The sequence below is a fragment of the Solanum pennellii genome, chromosome 3 (assembly GCF_001406875.1).
Source record: "Solanum pennellii chromosome 3, SPENNV200".
Classification (NCBI taxonomy): domain Eukaryota; kingdom Viridiplantae; phylum Streptophyta; class Magnoliopsida; order Solanales; family Solanaceae; genus Solanum; species Solanum pennellii.
This window is the reverse complement of record NC_028639.1, coordinates 4,655,611-4,676,738: the sequence shown is the minus strand read 5'-3', so window position 1 is coordinate 4,676,738 and position 21,128 is coordinate 4,655,611. Positions and strand designations below refer to the sequence as shown.

Genomic DNA, 21,128 nt, shown 5'->3' with positions numbered 1-21,128 from the left:
ACCAATATCTCGATCATCCAACCACGTTGGCTTTAAAGCAGCTGCATAGTACTGGCATTTCGCGGGCATGGTCCTTTTCGAAAAAAGGGAATTTACTCACAAAAGTTCAACTGCATTAACAAGTTTACAACTCAAGATTCTTAGTCTACATCACATATGTCCTGATCCTCAGTACAGTGATTAAGATTAACTAATACAAATAGCATTGTAATACAAATGACAGATGGGGATTAAGTCTTTACTACATAAAGAACAGTGTCTTAGAAATGAGACCGGATTAATTAGGCAAAAGCAAATGAACGCCAAGCTCTTGTGAAGCAGAGCCACACTTGGTTTATCGAACAACGACAACAGTCAGTAATCAAGTGATCCTATAGATGGAAGTCCGGACATGAAATCTCGACCATCAGCACTATTATTACTGCTCATCCTTTCAGGTGGACCGCGATTTAGGGATCCTACCTCCTCTTTCCCCAGTTTCTGCACATCCTCGGGTGAAAGAATTTTGATGTACCAAACATTATTGACAAATTCCCTGAAATAATATCATGTCTTTGTTTGAACAAAAGATGGTAAAAAGCCAACAACGTACCAAGTGTAATGTGTGGGAAGGGCAGTGTGCACGCAGACCTTACCCCTACCTTGGAAGGTAAAGAGGTTGTTTCCTATAGACCCTCGACTCAAGAAGACGCATTTCATAGCAGTTCGAAAAAAGAAAATAAATGGGGTTGAAAGATGGTAAAAAGACTTCTTTTTTAACAGAACGAATAATTCAGACAAAGGTACTAGCATTGATATATAATCAGCTATCACTACCAAATACCCGATGATCCTGTGAGTAGTACAAGGACTTGCAGCATAAAGTTGTTTGCTCCATCAGATTTAAAAAATTTGGAGCAGAGTCGAAATGTAAAGCAACAATAACACACCCAGTCTAGTCTCACAAAGTGGGGTCTAGGGAGGCTAGAGAGTACGCAAACCTTACCCCTACCTCAAAGGTAGAGAGGCTGTTTACGGTAGCCAAGGAAAAAAAATCCAAAACGAAGTAATGGAAGTGAAAGAATAACAAAACATTTTGAGCAGTAACCACAACAAATAATATGATAGACAAAGTACAAGAGTCAAAATGTAAAGTTTTCTGGTTAATTAGGTACTTACTCCCATGGATCGTCTCCAAGGAGAAGGACATCATTCTCCCTGTCAACAAATACAAGCTGCCAGCCTGATCTTTGAGGGTTTTCAAGAAACCCTTCGATCCCGAACATCTGTCCAAGTTCCTGTCGTAGCTCATGATAGCTATTGAACCGAGTGATATCCAATGACCTCCCAAGGGACGCTGATTTGTAAACCTGCAAAAAAAAAATCATCTATATCATAGTAATATGCAAGAAAGCAACAATGAAATGCATAACCTATACAACAGAATTAGCACCTTGACAAATGTACGGGGCACAGTTTGTGCATCAGCTTGCCCTACATTATGCAACAAGTCAGTAGAATCTTGCACATAACTATACAAGGAATTCGGAAATCCAGAAGTCCCTAGTGGCATAGAGGATATATCAGCATCAATTGATGTAGTAGCGACATTAGACACAGTTGTTGGGAGGAGAAGCCCTGAAGAATCAACATTAGCACCAAAAAGAGATTGATTCTGGGCATCTAGACTACATGTTTCCTGTGAATTGGAAGTTTCTTTCCCATATCCAGAGAGAGAGGGTGAACTGGGGCCCGTGTTCAATTGTGAATTTGCGAATTTTGCCATCCAAGATTTCTGCTGCTGCTGCTGCTCCATGATCACAGGCTGCTGACCAATTATATTGAAATTCAAAAAGTTAGTAGTTCCTTCCGAACATAAAGAACCCAGCACTGTTGGCATGCCTGATGGAGCAATGGATGCCGAGAACTTGGAGCTTGGATCTGCTATATCTGGCTTTGAAAATGATGGAGAAGGAACATTTGATGGTTGCTTCTGCTGGAGCTGGCTGTTTGGTATTTGGTACGCATCCTGGTAAGAATGTTGATGAGATTGCTCCTCTGTCTGATTGCTAACGTGTTGCTGTTGTTGCCTTTGAAGGTTATCTTGAGTTTGTGCAGGCAACATATGCTGATGAATTGTCTGCTGCATTGTTTCTTGTTGTTGTTGCTGCTGCTGCAGGAGAGGATTAACACTGCCTGCATGCTGAACATATTGGACGGGCTGCGGAAACTGCATCAGTTGTTGTTTCATCAGATCTCCGCTCCCAAAATTTTGCAAACCGCTAGCCAGCATAGCTTGATACTGCTGGTTAAGATCATTTCGGAGCATTGTTGGATCAACTCTTTGTTGCATCCAGGGGAACATGCCACCAAAAGATTGGAGATTCAGTAGATGTGGTCCTTGCTCACTACTTTCCCCTCTCAACCATGTCATTCCATTAATAGCTTCGCTGTTATTTTCTGCAAAAAACCAAACGGCAAATATTCATAATAGACCGTGGGAACATATATAAGCTGAAAGTTCAAATAATGAAATAAATGATACTGCTAAAGAAAGGTTTTTTCCTACTTAGAAGAGCCATCTGGATGACAACGGAATTTACATTTTTCTCAATAAACAGTATTCCCTCTGTTTCAAATTGTTCGTCTAGTTTTGATTTGGCACTTAGTTTAAAAAACTAATAGAAGACTAATAAATCTTTGGTCTTAAAACTAAAGATGTGTATAATGTACCCAAATGCACTTTAATCTTGTGGTCTTAAATATGTCATGTGAAAAAGTTGAGATTAAAGAGTAGTCAAAAAAGGAACGAGGCATTCTTTTTGAAACTAACAAAAAAGGAAAGTAAGACAACACAAATTGAAACGGAGGTAGTACAAGGAAACCTCAGGATTACACAGCTTCACTTTCCTAGCAGCATAACATTGAGTGCGCAAAGTACCTTGAAAAGATGAAGTTCCTGGATACCAAGGCCGCTTTAGCCTAAGAGGGAACAAAGATGGATACATTGGAAAAGTAGTCAAAGGCTCTATCTCCCATAGTGAAACCCTAGGTTGCCTCTCGCCTGCCGTTGACTCATCCCAACCAACCTACAATTTCACAAGTAAATAGACATCTGTGAACATAGAATAACTGTTTACAAACATATAACAATTTTACAATCGTAAATTTGTAATTTCCCTACGAATGATGGTAAAAGCACAGCAAGATAGTCTGATTTCTGCATTTGCTACGTGAGTTCTGAGACAAACAAGTTCTATACACTAATGAACATAGCACCAAAGATAGACAACCTTGTGGAGAAACAACTTGACATAGTAAAGAAGCTTGGAGATTTGATAAAATAAACCAAAATACTTCTATTAAAAGTTGTATTTGAAAAGCTGATAGATAAGCATTTGATGCTGGTGTAAAAGTCTTTCTAATTAGGCAACGAAGTCTATAAATCTTTGCCATCAAAAGAACCATGAGCTCCGAGGCAAGTATGTCATCATTCTTGAAGAAAAACTTGGGCATATTATAAAATTGAAGATATCAACCACAGGAAAAGGAAAAGAGGTAGAACTCACAGGTGTATTTTGTTTGCACAAGAGAGAGAGAGAGAGGTGGGGTGCGAAGTAGCATAGCAATGTCAAAAAGTATGTAGGACAAGAATGCACAAGTAATAGCTAGTTTAAGACATAGGCAAAGCTAGTGCATGCCAACATAAATTGAAGATCAAAATTAGTGCCACGGAAACATGACAACATCAATGACTGAAATCAACCGAAAAAGAAACTGGGGGAAGAAAAATCAGTTGAAAAGATATTCTATTAAAAATTCCAAATTTCCTAATAATATGGACATACAAGTAAAACCTAATATGTGCACAGAATGCGTTTTAAAGTAAGTTGCTTGTACTCTCCAACAATGTTGCCACACCCGTATTGGATCCTTCAAAAATGCACTACTTCTGAAGGATCCAACACGCACCTGATGACAATTTTTAAGTGTCCGAGCAACATAGGTTTTAAATGCTATGGCTTTCAAAAGAATTGTTTATAAAAATACTAAAAAGTAAAAACTATGACAGAGCTGAAACACATTTACCTTGACAGACCGCCAGTGAGAGTTGGCCCAGCGAACTGGATCTAAGTCACCAATGCCAGTAATTGTGCCCATGTACCTGAAAAGTATCAGATCCACATTTAAGAAAAGAAACCTGACACACAATTTGTCAACTTGAATTTCAATTATAGCCACAATCAGGTCATTTAACTCCCATTCCCAGCTATGGAATTCCAATTTAGTTGGTTTACATACATGTACCAAAAAACAGAGTTGGCCCAATTCATACTCTAGTGTTACTTGTTGCGAGCACTGGACTAAACAAGATATGCAAATTATGAGTAAAAAGTGAAGCAACAGGGGCCATATAAACTTGCACCTTCATCTTAAATCACCTCTCCCTACATTACTAGAATTATTGACAAAACAAAGGAGCCGCATCCAAAAAAAACACTCATCTGTGTTTAGGAGCCAGATCAAAGACCCACTTATGTTAAGTATCAAAAAGTGCCTAAGATCCATCTACAAGAAACAAATATGCTACTCCCTCCTCCATCTCAAATTACGTCGCACCATTTGACTTGGTATAAAGTTTAAGAAAGAAGAAGACTTTTGAAATTTGTTGTCTTAACCACTCCTTGACCATATTTGTAGCTATAAATCATTTCATTAAGGATAAGTGGGGAACTCAAAAGTTAAAATTTTTACCAATTATAGAAAGGTGACATTCTTTTTGGGACAGATTAAGAAGTGTGTCACGTAAATTGGGACAAAGGAAGTTTTTAAGTAGCTGTATGCACTTGTCTAAACAAAAGAGATTTAAGAGACCTAACCACGAAGGAAACAAGGATAAGATCTAAGATCAAATACTTCCGTACCTTCGAACACTTGATTCTTCAGTCTCAAATAGCATCCGGAAACGCATTCCAACAGAAACACGTGTGTGATAAACAGCTTTGATGTATTTTGAAAGTGGTATAACAAACTCGGATGGGCTAGCCCTGATGCGGTAAGTGTTAGTTCAAATAGCAGAAAGGATATGACTTTTTTTTAAAAAAAAAAAAAAAGAAGAAGCAGACAATCGCTCAGCACCACCTTGGGTTAAAGAAAACAATGAAACAGCTATTGGTAGAGGCAGCATGAGCAGCAGCAGCAAGTAATCCAATGTGCATGCTGTCGCTAGACAGAACAGATGATGGCATCACAGTCTGAGGTCGAGTTGCACGACGAATTCCCAAAAAAAGCTGATTTTTCTCATTCCTGACACCGGAACAATGAGAAACCATTTAAGAGAAAGTCTCAAGGAATAACAAGGCACTTAATTGCAATTCTACAAGTGTAAATTTACTCAGATATTTTGATAAAAAAAACTTAAACTACCAGATGAAAAGAACTGAATCTCCAGCAACAAGTCTTTTAGCACTAACAAACACACTCCAGCCAGTCGTCAGAAGATGCCGCTTAGGCTGTCCTACATGCATAGACAAAAAATATGAACATATTTCAGCATTAGTTAATTTCATATGCATTATGCTCATGCTTCCAAGCGACATCAGTATTCACTAGTTATCCAGCAAATGACCCAACAAACAAGCCAAGAATGACAAAGGGAACAGGATTAGGATGACAAGAGAAACAGTCCCATAATAAGGTTAAAGAAATGAGAAATTAAGAGCACATAGCCGAGAACTCTGAACCATTTATGGGGACCATTTTCATTTGGATGTCCAAAATCTATAGCATAAGTCTAAAGACTACAATAATCCATGCACCATATTACATGTACGGTAATTCAGATAAATTAAACAATTAATTTCGAAGCACTGGTGCAAATCTCACTCACAATGTCAGTCCCACTGAAACTGAGTAGACGATTAAAGATAAATGGGTTTGTACAAACAATTGACCTGCTTCCTCATTCTATAATTACCCCATTCTAGGCCATCGACTAATCTATTCAGCCTGTTATTTTGTTTACCCTTTTTCAAAAAAAAAAAATTATACATTTATGATTTACTTTTTCCTACTGAGGTTGCCTAATGTGAACCTCATATGGCCTTAGTTCCTACTTGAATTTCACATTCTATACCATCTCATCCTCGGCCCACTGAATAACAACTTTATTACTACATAACAGATTGTTAGTCCTCCATAATTATAATCACAACTCTAATCATTCATAAGGAGTACAGAAGACAAAACATCACCCCTATACACCAGCTACTATCCTGCTTCTTTTTTCTCTTTTCTTTCAGTCTGGTTGATTCAATAAAGAAAATAAAATGTACTTCTAAAGATTTTCTCTAGACTCATCATCATTCGTGTTGTTACAATACATTCAAGTGAAGGAAGTACCTAAAACTCAAGAGTTCTAAACAAGCAAGTACTAAAGAGGATTAAACTAAAACATTGCTAAATGACAGCACATATCTAAGTGTGCAAACTTAAATAACCACCAGCTGTTAGATAAAAGCCCAATACACTTAACACGGCGTAAATCTACACATAGCAAAGAAAGGATCCTCCGAAGCTTGCCTCGGAAAATATGCCTGAATTTCCATTCAATGTCATGCAGATCCCTCGCAATTAATTCTTGACAGGGTGGTGTCTGTGAAAAATCCTGAGAGCCACAAGAAAATGAGAACAACATCAGGCTCAGAACCAGAGTGGTATAAAAATACAAGACAGTGGACCAGTTATCACCAAAGGAGGGAAAACTTTCTCAGCAGCACGACGAGGAACAGAAAAGCCGCCATGCGTACTGGTATCACTTGCAGTGAGTGTCTTGCAAAAATAATTAGTAGGCTGCCTGCTAGGAATACCCAATTCAACAGGAAGATACGTGTCCTTTTGTTCTTGCTGAAAATGCAACAGCATATTTTGTCACCAATTCACACAAAATATCCGGTAATCAGTAAAAGCAAATGAGCTTTATTGCATCGTTCAGAAAATACCGGTGTCAAGGGTTGCAATGTCATCTGAGCATATACTTCATCCGTTTCAACATCTGCCTAAAATCCTAGGAATCGTCATTCCCTCGTAAGCCTATATTACAACTTACACAACACTAATTCATAAGAAAACATAGAATATGAACAAAGAACCTACATGCATTGTGACATTGTGGAGTTGACAGATCAACTGTGGTGGCAAGTTCGGGTAATTAGGTATGTGAATATCGACTTCTTTATTAGTTGTTGCCGCAACCTGACACTCAATTCCAATGGTAACTATCAGCAATTGACTAAATACTAATATATGCAACAATTAGTTCAAAATTAATGTAGCCTAATTTGAGAAAGACCTGTTCACTGTGACCCTGAGGAAAGTAAACCACTCGACTCCCTACCGTTGGTAGACATACAAGGGGACCAGCACAAGCATGCCATAGTTCTGAATTCAAACACTTGTTCTCTCCTTTTAGAACCAAATAAAGAATCCATCATCAATAATTGAGTTCAACTTAAGTAAATACTTAAAGATCTCTCTTTTATTAGCTAAACACAAAGCATAAGCATAAATATACAGATAAAGACATAACAAGGTTATATAAAAAGGCAAACTTGGAAAGAAAAAAAAGGACATGAAAGGAAGAGAAGATACCTTCATGAGCTTGCTGACCCATTCCTGATGTTGAAAGCTTCATATTTTTAAACACCCTTAAATTATGATTATCCAGACAATTATATAAAATCCCTCAATTACCCCACCCACCCCTCCCACTAAAAAAAGACTCCTAATTTCAGCTCCCCAACATCAAACCTTAAAGAAATCAACACTTCTCTTTCTCCAAGACCTCCATTAACAACCCCAAAACACCAAAACCAGCTTTAAAGAAAAAAAGATCAAGTTTTTGAAGTGTTTCTGAAATTCTAAACACTACCTTTTCTTGATTTTTAGTTGAATATGAAGAAAAAGAAGTTGAGTTGAGAGCAATCACTATCTATGAAAGAGTGAGTGATAAAGAAAGGTTCTTTTTTCTGTTTTTATAGCACACCCGACCAAGTTCGACCTGAATAACAGTAGAGAGAGAAAATCAAGAAACAGAGAGAGAAAGATAAGGAGTATACTCAATCAGAGAAAGGGCTTTTGAGGGAGAAAAGCTTCAATCAACAGCCGTTTGATGAAACTTGTACATGAATGATCTTCGCCATTGAATTGAGGTGGGGTATTGGATTTGACAGAAGTGGCATGTGCCACCATTCTTGAATAGTCATTGTCAGAGTACGGACCATCCAATACAATATTTGCACATGATCAACAAACACAAACAAGGAAGAAAGATTATTTTTTTACAAGTTCGATATTCATATTCATACTATCTATGTCAATAATATTTTATATTTTTTTTCAAGTTCGATATTCATATTCATATCGATATTCATATTCATACTATCTATGTCAATAATATTTTATATTTTTTTCCAAGTTCGATATTCATATTCATATTACCTAAAATTGTTGGGTTTTTTCTCTCAGCATTTTTTTATTGAATCATTGAACCTTCATAATTTTTTCCGTTTAAACAAACACCATTGTCTGATTTGAAACCCATTTTTTTATTGAATCATTGAACCCCATAATTTGTTCCGTTTAAACAAACACCGTTGTCTGATTTGAAACCAGATTTGTGAGGGGTATTGATAGAGTATATATATATGTTGTTCCACAAATCATTAGTCAAATTGATAGTGAAAATGTTTGAGAATAATTGTGTTTTACTTAAGTCATTTATTTGAACACATTAGAAAACAAATCAGACTAACACGGTTTGTCTTCATTCCTTTAATCAAAATTATTACATTTCAAACACAATTGAAGACATTTACAATAGAAAAGCTGATCAAAATCAACCAACAATGTTATAAAGAAATAAATTATGGGTGGTTCAATTATTCAATTGAAATGACGTAGTTGAGGTACTTGAGGAAAAAAGTCAACAAGTTTAGCGATTTGTTTACGTATTTGGCCGAATTATATTCTTTAGTGGTGAGTAAAGAAGGAGTTCGGAACCTAAACAAGTTAAAAAAAATAATAGAAGTTATCAAAATAAGTCACTCTTTACTTTTATCTTCCTATAGCTTATTTATTTAGGTTCCGAACTCACGACATAGAAAGAAAAAGTTGAAAAAAATAGTGAAACAGTAATACACTTTATTCGAAATTGTTTTTATATACATTATTAATAATTTTTATATATTTAATATAATTTCATAAATCAATCGAAAAAGGATGCAAACTATTTTTTTTTCCTAGTGTTAAATTGACTCATCATCATTTTATGCATTCATTGTCGATTTATGACATAACAAACCCAACCCCATCTTGTATGATATTATAGCATACTATATTTTAATGTGTGTAATTTGAATTTTTTTGTGAATATTATTATTCCTAATTTTATTCACTCTTGTATAATTATATATTATTTTATTATTCACGTTTTTAAGATTATTCGTTAAATGTGCTGAACTTGAACAATTTAATATTCATTTGTAGATCTTATAATTATTCTATAGAATGTGTTGGAGATACATGCATTTTTCTGTTACATAACACATGATAACGAAGCTTAAGTTTATTATTCAAAAAGTTAGAATTATAGATAAAGACTTTACGCGTGAAATTAAAATTAGATTATTAAAATGGAAATTTAATCTTAAATAATGTATTATAATGAATTTTTTTAAGAAAAAATTTGTATATATAGAGGGTAGGGACATAGTAAAATGGTCCATGCCTAAAAAATTGATAATTTACTACTCATATATATATATAGTCCTAGGAGGACTTTGTTTAGGAGGGGACCAAATTCTTTTTCTATCAACCCTATAGATTTTATAAAAATTTGGATATATAGATATTTTTTCTCTACGCGAAAAAAGATTTTTCCATGATTAAAGAATCAATCGTAGTTATTTAGAGACATCAATAATTCCAATATTGAATTGTTTTGGAATCTATTTTGACAATAATTTATAGCTAGTGAATAGTGAGGTACTTTACCTCAGCCAAACTGTTTAATTCGTATTTAATTATAGATTTTGATGTTTAAATTTATATATTTAAAATTGTGATCTTTGAGATTGTATTTGAACATGCTATTTACTTGACAAATTTTAAAATTAAATAAATCGAATAACCAGTTCTTAAGATTTCAAAAATATTTTAAAGAATAAACTCTAATATAATATAAATATATAGCCAAATGATAACTTAGATCGAATTATATATAGAGTAATAAAATAACTTGTTACGATAATCAGAGGCAGAGTTAGGTGGGGTTCATGGGTTCGGACGGACCCACCAGCTTTTCCGTATATTTATATTTAAAAAAATAAAAATAATGTATATTAACTTGTGACCCCCAAACAAATTAATTTAGAATTTCCAAACTTTAAATTTTAACTCCGCCTCTAACGACAACATCATTTTTTTAACACTTTCAAACGGAAATAGTCCCTTAACATTCCTAAGTTATTCAAATATTTTTTTATTTTATAGAGACCAAACAACATTTTCTTTTAATAAATTTAAAAGGATCAAAATTAATTAAAATTACTCAAAAATATATCCAAGCAATCATTATGAATATACATCAAACACTAGGGACCATATTTTTGTCATTTTATCATCAAATTAAACTCACATCAATTATCATTTTTCGAACACGGTCGACAATAACAAGGACCAAGACATTTGAACTTTGTTTAATTTAGTATAGGATAAAATTGAGATATAATTTCAATAAAATTAAATAATTTTAGTTTGAGTTCTATATTTAGGTCCAAACGTAATTATTATTTTATTCTTCTATTCAATTTCATAAATTTAAAATTTTAAATTAACCATTATTGAAGTGGAGTACGAAACTCATTAACATACTCATATAGACTGAATTTCAATTAAAATTAAGGTTGAACTCATCGATAATTTTTTAAACTTGTTAGTAAATTTCATGTAAATACTTAATTAACATGTCTCAATTAAGCAGTTGAATGCATGATAAAATCTCTTAGACACTTTTAATTCATATTTCAAAAAGTTAAATCTGTACATATTCTCAAAAAAGCTCATTACGTAAATAAATTATTCACATAAAATATCTCATCGTTTAATCATACAAATCATATCAATGAAAATAAACTTTGAGATTTTACAACTTGTTTAAAGTTAATGCACGTATTTGAATTAAGATAAAATATTTTAAGTGATTAATCAATGAATTTTAGTTTGAGAATTTGGGTAGAAACTTCTACAAAAATTTTGAGTAAAAATTGTTTAGTACACTTTATCAAGTATTCAAGTACTCAACTAATACAAATCATACATATTCAAATATCTAAATAAAATATACCCAAAAATTTAAAGTCATTGATATATTCCCAGAAAAAATTAGGGGAAAAAATATAAAATATATATGAACTTTGATCGAAATCATTATAACAATTTCAAACTTTAGGCATAACGTATTATTTCCTTGCACTATCTAATGGTGTATCTTAAAGATGTATAAATTCAACTGGACAAGTTACTATTTATAATGATGCAATACGTCCACGTGAATAAATATATATCTTTTAAATACACTATTAAATAGTATATCATGAGCAACAGATCTTGTTCAAATTTGAAATTGTTACAATAATATCGATAAAAATTAAAATATAATTCGAACTTTTTTTGAATTAAAAAAAAAAAGGGTAAGTGCATCTTTCTTCTCATATCTAAGTGGACATTTTCTAATACGTCGTACTACTTTTGGTCAAAAGTGAGAAAAAGAAAAGTATTTGCATACCTATATTATTTTCATTTGATAAAAAGCAATATGTTGTGGCCACTAATTTTTTTTTAAGAATTCACACTTTTTTATTTTTGGAAAGTACACTGAAAAAGATTTAAGATAGGGAGAAAAATACAGTGTAAATAGCCACTCATCATATAAAAAAAAAAATTCATATATATTGTTAGAATTTAAAGTTAACAAGTTAGGGAGTTGTTTGGACGTAGAATTGTTTTCCTCCTTTTTTTTATCAAAACATTGTTAGATTCCCTAACTAATAGCCTAACAAAAGTTTATATATTTAAAAACTATTTTAAAAATAATATATAAATCACAATAATGAACAATGTAATGTAAAATATTTAAGAGATATACAAAAACAAAATCAATTAAAAAAATTTGATTATTTTATAAAAATCAAATCGTGTTATATAAATTGAGACGGAGGGAGCCGTAAAAAAGAGTTGGCTATGGCCTGCATATTTAGTACTATGACTTAAACCTTTCACACGTTGTGGAGAATACAAAGATTTTAGTGAAAGATTTTCAAAGATTTGGAGCAACAACCCTTCATTTCATGGTAAAATAATTTTGTAATATAATAAGTAGGTGCTGTGTATAGTAGGTGGCAACCGACAAGTGGTTCAAAAATTAATAAACAATCGTTTCATTAAACGATGATTCAAGATTTGAAGTTTACAAGTGTTAGGTATTGAATTTCATTAAGTTCTTGAATTTATGATACGTACGTATTCATTAATAGATTTCTCAAGTAAATATATATGATATAGATCAAAGTTATTGAGTTTTGCCGAAATCATATTGTTACCTGAAAATTCGTTATTATGATTAATAGTAGAATTTGTAAAAAAAATTGTTGTTTACAACTAATTTTATGATTAACTACTATGTTTTAATTTCTTCATTATTTTCTCCTTTTTTTTTTAGTTAGGTTCGAACACTTGAGCGGAGGATCTTTCGAAAAATTTCACGAAATAGTGATAAAGTCCACGTACATTCAACTATTCTCAAATCCCATTATGTATTTTGTAACTCAAACTCGTGATCTATGATTATTTTTTAGCCATTAAAAATAATGATAATTACCAAATTCAAAGTATCTACACAACACTAGACTTCCTAAGTAAGAATTACAATAGTAGAGTGAACTTGGCATACTAGGTTGCCTATAACATGTAATTTGGTACAACAAACTTATACACTTTAATTAATGAAAATTCATTTTCTCGAAGCAAGGGGTCTATAGTTTGTGTCTCGTCATGCAATATTTGAGGTTAAAATAAATTTTAATGTATATATTTTTTTCAATTTCAAAATATTTGTTATGTTTTTACTTATTTACAAATATCTTAAGAAATTATTTAAAGTTACTGGCTAAAATTATCCCTCAACTATGACTCAAATTTAATGTACATTCTTATATTATCTAAGTGAACAAAAAACATCTTTATACTATACAAAAAATAACAAGAACCATCCTTCAATCTATTTTTGTTAAGAAACTAATTGAACCAATAAAAAATAATAATTTGGTCATGTCTTGCCACGACGAGAAGATCAAAGTTACCTAAGAGAATAAGGATACGGATAGAAAATGAATCTTTCATATATAATGCAATTCACATTTTATACAATATACAAAAATGTTGAAAATTTAGTGAAATTACGTAAGCGTTTAGTTATGAAAATAAACTAAATAATTATTGTATTCGAAAATTTAAAATTGGAGTAGTATTTGGCCATATTTTTACAAGAATATTTAAAATTTGAATATATTTTATCTGAATATGATTTAATCCTCAATTTCTAAAAATAAAATCACTTAATTTGACTAGCTTGACCATGTGTACATATATTCATTTTAATTGACACATTTAATATTTTGTCGGTGGAGTGAATTTCTTTTTTTTTTATAAAAAAAACAGAATGATGAATCTTGCAACTTTTTGAATAGTTCAATGATGTTTTTTGTTCACTTATATAACACAAGTATGTACTATAAGTTTATGTCATACTTCATGGATGAATTATTTATTGAGAAGGGTATTTGATTATTTTTTTTCCATACTTACACATATATATATATTAAGATAGAATTAGTTATCTTTATTAAGTATGTACCTTATAAACTATGTCTTAATAAAGAAAGTAAGAAGGGTTCCAAACCATTGAAACAGAAAGCACTAAAGACTGTTATGACGTGGCAGAAATGATCACCGTCAAGCACAAGATTCAAAGCTGGAAGACTTTTTCAAAAGTTTTTAGCAAAAAAAGCAAAAACAATTCTCAACGCCCTTACGAGGTATGTACCATAATTGAAGTGTTTATATCTTCAAAAGCAATTTTTTAAAGTAAAACAAAAGAAATTTATGATTTAATTTTGTCTTGTGAAATGTTTAATCAAATATTGAAAATCACAATTACATATTTACCAATTTTCTAATATAAAATGCTTAGTAAATATTTTTAATAAGGACGATAAATGAATATGAATGTTTAAATATTGAAATTTACAATTACATATTTATATATATTTAATAAATTTTTCATATAAAATGAGGTCTAAGCAAAAGACATCGAATTTATCTCAATTCTTAAGTAGTACTCACTCCCCTCCTATCTACATGAATTATACCCTTGGGCCTTGTTCATAAATCATAATTAACACCAGTAAATTTTTCATTTTAGATTAAGTTAGGTAGTTTAATCATATCACTAAATATGTCAATTAATGGAACACAATTTTTAATAATGATGTTTGAGAAATGGCTGGAAAAGGTTTAAGGTTAAAAAAAAACAAAAAAAAAAGAAAAGAAGAGGAGGGTCATAATCAAAATCATAATCCTAAGAGATTATGAAATTTTTTTTCTTAATTATAGTGTTTTTCTTAGTATTATTGATTAAAAATTTCTTGTTTCATAAATATAAAAAGACTAAGGTAATAAACTTGAGTACATGACTATCATTAAAATATGGAAGTGCATTTGCTCTATTTCCAACATCATCATTATATACAAAAAGGTATTATTGTTATTATTATTAGGAGAAGAAGAAGGTGTACTTTAATATCGAGTTGAATTTTTATTCTCTAAAAAAATAATAGACATGAAATAATTTTTCAGTCAAGAAAATCTTTTCGAAATAAAAATAAAATTACAATAGAATTCAGATAAAATTGAAAATTTAGGGCGAAATCCTAATACAAAGAGCTTGATCCTATTTGAGTATTATCCATACTATTCTTGAATTGTAATAGTTAAAATTTCGTAATCGTATGTGTATTACATTCATAGTATTTTGTATTAGGGTTTGATTTTATATTATAGAAGACTTTATGAAGTGGATAAAATTAACCTCATAAGATATGATTGTTGATTCAATTTGTCTCCCAATATAAAATATATATTTGACATTTTTAATTGTCAAGATTTTGTTGTTTGGTAAGGTTAAGGTTTTGAATTTGGATATGGCATAATATATTACTAATGATGATTAAAAAAAAGCATGTCTTGTTTTCTAGACAACCCTCTAGGCAAGACATTATTATATTATATTAGACCACATGATTATTTCTTTTAATTATTGCCTCATTCATTTTTATTTAAATTTATATCCCATTGTTGTGAACTTTTTATTGTAATCCATTATGCCAAATAATTTAACTTCAATTGGTTAAATTATTTAAAATGAGGTCACAAGCAAACTAATGAATCTAGATATTGTAAATTGTAATAATGTAAATGTATAATGATATTAACCTAATGAAAATATTTGAAACCAAGAATATGTGTAGAGTATTAAGTAGAGCTGTCAATATGGGCTAGCCCACTCCATTCGGGCTAATCTATACAAGTTTTGCCATTTTACGGGTCAGGCCGGGCTAGTCCATTTTTTATATGGGCCAGACAATGGTCGGTTCAATCCACAAGTACGTGAGCTACAAGCTTGCCGGGCCAGTCCACTTTTTTTAAAAATTATATTTTTATATAATTATTAATTTAAATTATAAATTATAATTGAAAAATAACATCACAAATATCGACAAAATAATATTACACGATGTTAATATTATTACTTGTTAATCAAATTCACAAATAAAATTGTTTTTATAAAATATTTATTAAGTTAAGTTATCATTTTCAAAAAACAAAAAAAAATTATTAAGTTTTTTTTTTCAAGTAAAGTATAAATATCTAAATAGAAATATTAACATAATTTTTTTGAGTTTGGACTCTCTTTAATTTTAAATTTAATATTTTTTAATTAAAATTGATTGGCCCACGGGCCGGCCCTACCGATATTTCTCAAACCTCTAAAATCGTCAGACTTATTCAGGCCAAGCTAAAAAACCCTTTTCTTAAATGGGCTCTAAAAATTGTAACCCAACACAATTAAATTCCGGATTAGGCAAAGCTGGCGCAATAGACCTAGCCCATATTGACTTGTCTAGTAATGTAAACCGTGATAAAGTTTGTAATGAGGAATTTAGAACTTCAAATCATTGCGTATCTGGAAGGGTTGAATTTCTCATTTTATATTTCTTTATTTATTTTCTTTTCAAATTGTCTTATATTTTCATTTTGAATGTTTTCTTTCACTAGTTAATTTTTCTAAATGATCACTCAATTATACTGAACAGGGAGATAAATAATAATAGTTAGTCACAAAAATCAAATTAAAAGACATACGCACTATTTACTAGTAAACAAGAGTTTGCTTGAGAGGTGAACGGCTATGCTATTAAAGTATAGCACCGCAATAACAATAATAACATATTTAATATAATTTTATAAGTAAGCTCTGAAGAAGATAAAAATATATGTATATCTCACCCTTATATTTTTTGTGTGAGGTAAAAATATTATTTTATCATAGAACGGGGGATTCAAGAATATAACTTCATAAATAAAATCTGAAGATTGTAGAAGATAAAATTCATGCATATCTTTTATCTTTTATCTTCCTTGTGTGAGGTAAAAAAATTGTTTTACCATAGATTCTCAGCTCAAGAATTAAAGTATAGCTCTTGCGGGCTAAAAGACCATAAAAAAACAATTTTTTTGTTGAACAAAGATATAATACATAGAAAAACATTTTAGTTTGGTATCTACTAACAATTACACACTCCGATTTTGAAAATGCACATCTAAACACTTTAATTTATTTTCATTGTGTCTTGTGAGCATCCAATACTGATGAGGCATATAAAATTTGATGTTGTTATTTCGTAAGTTGAAGAGTTCAATTGATACATTAAAGCGGAGCTGAAGAGTTCAATATACACTCTCAAAATTTGAATATTTAATTATTAGTTGGAATCAAATTAAAATGTCTATCTATATATTAAAATGTTGTCGAACTCAGACACAGTTTCAATAGATCTGGATTAGTTTATATTTTCATTTATAAACACTAATTCAAAGGGCGATCCCAAATTCTATGATGAAACGTTTAATGAAAAGTAAAATTTGAAATTTCAAAAATTTGAAATGCAAAAGATTTATAAGTTTATGTTTTGTAATTTTTTTTCTTTTGAATTCTGTAAAAAAAAAAAAGAAGATTCATCCTCAATGTGGATATGGATTATCCAAATTTCATGTCAAATATAATTTCAACTTCAAATAAATTAAATTATATCTAAACATAGCCTTAAATTTAGGATTGTGCACAAATCGACATTGACCAATAAACCCAAAAAAATATTAAATTGGGTTATTGCAAATGGGTTATTGGGTGAATGATTTTTTAATGATTTTATAAATAAAATTTTTGGATCACTAGTAAATTCGGCCGCGCTTCACGCGGTTTTGAGTAACAATTTTTTTAAAATGATGATCAACTTTTTACTTAAAAATTCTTCTCTTAAAAGAAGTTCAAAATATAATTTTTATTTGATATAAATTATAATTTGAGATGAAAACCTTGTTGTATGTTAGTAATAACTAATACATATATCAAACGATAAATAATTTAACATCAATTATTTTAATAATAATATTCATCTTTACACTTTGATGTTCTTATTATTTAGTTATTTGTTAACCATTTTAATTATATGAATATAACCACATCAAACATAAAATGAGTATTTTATTTTTTATCGGACATCATTTAAAAAGAAGGCACAATCTTTCCAAGATAATGGGAGGAACAAACAAAATTAAAATATAAAATACTTGATTTACAATTAAATTTTAGGATTGAATTGACATAACAATATGAACATGTCTACTAAAATAAAGTAAATGACAAATATTTATAATATATAAAAAAATTTGTCTTGTCATGTTTAATTGAGTTCTTTGGAACATTATCTAAGCCTAAATTAACTTGCTGAAATCACTGAGAACATGAAATATAGAAATAATATGAATTTAAACACTTCTAACATTTAAATAAAATAAATAAAAAATTTATGATTGCAATGGTTAATGCACTCTTAATTAGTAACACCATTCTTTTTTCTTGATTTGTAATAATTTTTGTGTTTCTAATTAAGCTAAATTTAAAGAAATTTATTAAAGAGTAAATATGTTGAAAGAAAAATAAAAGGAAGAAAAATACTGTCTATTTTCATTAGTTATCAACATTTAAAATTACAGTCCCAAAATATTTATTATTAGAAAAATTAAACTGAAGTTAATTTATTTTTCATTTTGCCCTTAATATTAAAAATTCAGATTAAAAAAAACCTCTTGTTTATAATTTCCAACAGAATTTGTAAAAGAAAAATGTGACAATTAATATGGGATGAATAGAATAAACAAGGGAAACTTACATAAATATACGATAATAAAAAAATATTTACCATTTATAGCAATAATATTTTTTTTCACTTGATCACTTTTAATTCATTTATATTACAAGTTTAATACATATTACAAAAAACAATTTATTATTCACATATAATACAAATTTAAATGATGAATAATACATTTATCACACATTTTAATACACTTATAATACAATATGACAATTTTTTACCAAACAAACATGATATATTTCAAAATACACCAACTCATATATATTGCATACATAATTCACTTTTAATACATATTACAGATTTAACAAAACATTGCTATAAATGATAATAAACAAAAAGTATCGCTAGAATCAGTAATTATTTTTTAAAATGTATTAATTTATGTAATTTTTCGAATAAACAATTGTTTTATACGTTTTAGGAAAAATGTTTTTATTTAAGGTTTTTCGACTTTTTTAGAGTCGCCACTTAATTTTTTAAGGAAAAATCAAGAAAACTATGTTAATAACAGACTTAAACAGAAAAATTGATTGAAAACTTTTTATAGGGGTTCGGGGATTCCTATTTATACTTTAGGAAGGTTTTTACGTCACCTAAAATATTTTCTAACTTGCAATTATCCGACAACTAATTTTATTTGGCTAAAACTTAACTTGAATTATTTTGGGGTAAAAATTATTTAGAGTTATTTGGAAATGAATACTTAGCTTTTATCTAAGTGAAACATCTAACTAGAAAAATTTATTATTTTAAACTATTTAAACTTGATTCAATTTTAAATCGCTAAAACATAACGGTGTTCTACGGAGATTTAAAGTTTTCTAACTTTAAACTAACGACAAATAAAAGCAGATAAGTAATAAAAATAAGGGAGAGAGAGAGAGAGAGAGAGAAAGAGAGTTTGGGCCCAAACCCGGGTTCTGTCCGCCTCGATTGGTATTTGAACCCATTTCTTTTGGGTTTTTGACCCATTTCCACTTGTCCTAAACTAATTACGAAAAGAAAATACAGGAAAAGGAATACAACAAGGGCTTAGGCCCAAAAATGACAAATACAATATAGTAAAATAGAATTGGCCTCTTGGTAAACTTCATCCAGTTTTTGACTTTCTCTGCCTTGCAATTTCCCAACGTTGGAGACCTTTTCATCGATTTTCGGGAGAGACTCGAAAAGATGAAATTAAGCTTTTACGGTTTTCTTGAAATGCGGGGAAGAAGGAGTTCTCGACGAACTCGGACAAATGCACATACAAAGGCAAATCTAAGCCACATTAGCAAAATAATGACAATAATAATAGTAATAATAAGGGAAAATGCACAAGTACCCCCTCAAACTATACCCGAAATACCAGAGACACACTTATAGTATACTAAGGTCCTATTACCCCTATGAACTTATTTTATAAGTAATTTTCTATCCCTTTTGGCTTACGTGGCACTAGCTTGAAAGAAAAAGTCAACCAGCGTTGGGCTCACAAGATTGTGCCACATAGGCCGAAAAGGGATAGAAAATTATTAATAAAATAAGTTCATGTGGGTAATAGGACCTTAGTATAGTATAAATGTGTCTATGAGATTTCGAGCATGGGGTACTTGTGTATTATCCTTTATAATAATAATAATGAAGGAAATAAACAAATAGATGCACTGACACACCTTTACGAAAGGACAAAATAAAATAACAATTAAGGCTATGACAAACCATAACATGATATTAAAGAATCAATCTACAACTGATCGATTTGTTATCTACGGGCTACAGTAAGAAGAGAAGATATAAAAAGGGCATTCCTTCAAAAGTGCTGCAAATATTTTGCAAGATTAAAGACATACTTTACTCACAAATAAACCTTTCAACCTTACCGATAGCGAACTTTAAACATTGAAAGAAATCTGATGGAGAATTAAAGGGAATGTTGGGCTACTTAAATAGCAACACTTTAAGTAGGTTATTACCCAAAGATATGACACCGACCCATTCAAGGTATATGATCGAATCTGATGGAGAATTAAAGGGAATGTTGAGCTGACAGAAAAAAGGTTGGCTAGGGGATTGGGTTTTTGAATTGTAAATTAACTTGGGTTTGCTATAGAATATGGAAGAAGGGCCCCAAAAATGGTTTATCTAAATGGGCCGTAATATTGGCTAATAATAATAAGGAAAATTTTTCAAAATGTCAATATTTTAGCATTTAAGAGGACTCATTATCAACAATTTCAATATTTAGTAAAAATGTCATTTTAGTTTGTTATGTATCTTATTTATGTTTTTATTATTTATTTTTATTTAAAGAATATAATTATTTAATAACAAAAAGGAGAAAATTAAGGGGGGGAATATTTCAAAAAAAAGGCAAGCATCCTTAATTTTCTCATCAGTTACATTTTCTAATAAAATTTAAATTTTGTTTTTTTTTCTCCAGAATTTTTACATTTTTAAAATTATATTCATTCCACAATATATTCTATTTATATTTATTATAGTTTTTTATTAGTTTGTATTCATTCCAATAGGTATGCCGAATTTATCTATATA

The 21,128-nt window shown here is 30.4% G+C and overlaps 1 protein-coding gene across 4 annotated transcripts; it reads right to left on the bottom strand.

Annotated features, from left to right (window-relative positions):
* Positions 1–74: 74 nt before the first annotated feature.
* LOC107014502 (auxin response factor 8-like) lies at positions 75–8,102 on the bottom strand. Of its 4 annotated transcripts, XM_015214428.2 has the most exons (14): positions 7,630–8,102; positions 7,331–7,443; positions 7,135–7,233; positions 6,981–7,037; positions 6,730–6,885; positions 6,562–6,646; positions 5,407–5,497; positions 5,122–5,286; positions 4,905–5,027; positions 4,069–4,144; positions 2,921–3,068; positions 1,433–2,439; positions 1,159–1,349; positions 75–535 (listed from the first exon to the last, which is right to left on the bottom strand). In XM_015214428.2, exons 1-14 carry the CDS (start codon positions 7,670–7,672, stop codon positions 355–357), a joined length of 2,535 nt encoding a protein of 844 aa, XP_015069914.1. In that variant the 5' UTR covers positions 7,673–8,102; the 3' UTR covers positions 75–354. The 4 variants fall into 4 exon arrangements, with proteins under 4 accessions (XP_015069914.1, XP_015069916.1, XP_015069917.1 ...); XM_015214430.2 differs by lacking the exon at positions 7,630–8,102 and having other exon boundaries at positions 6,981–7,045; positions 7,331–7,373; XM_015214431.2 differs by lacking the exons at positions 7,135–7,233; positions 7,331–7,443 and having other exon boundaries at positions 6,981–7,071; positions 7,630–8,101.
* Between the last annotated feature and the right edge of the window lie 13,026 nt (positions 8,103–21,128).

Excerpts from the sequence above, each read along its gene's own strand:
- LOC107014502 (XM_015214428.2), bottom strand. The coding sequence starts at position 7,672 with ATGAAGCTTTCAACATCAGGAATGGGTCAGCAAGCTCATGAAG. Across the intron at positions 6,886-6,980 it reads CATTGCAACCCTTGACACCG|CAAGAACAAAAGGACACGTA; the intron begins GTATTTTCTGAA and ends TTGCATTTTCAG. Across the intron at positions 536-1,158 it reads CTTGGAGACGATCCATGGGA|GGAATTTGTCAATAATGTTT; the intron begins GTAAGTACCTAA and ends ATATTATTTCAG.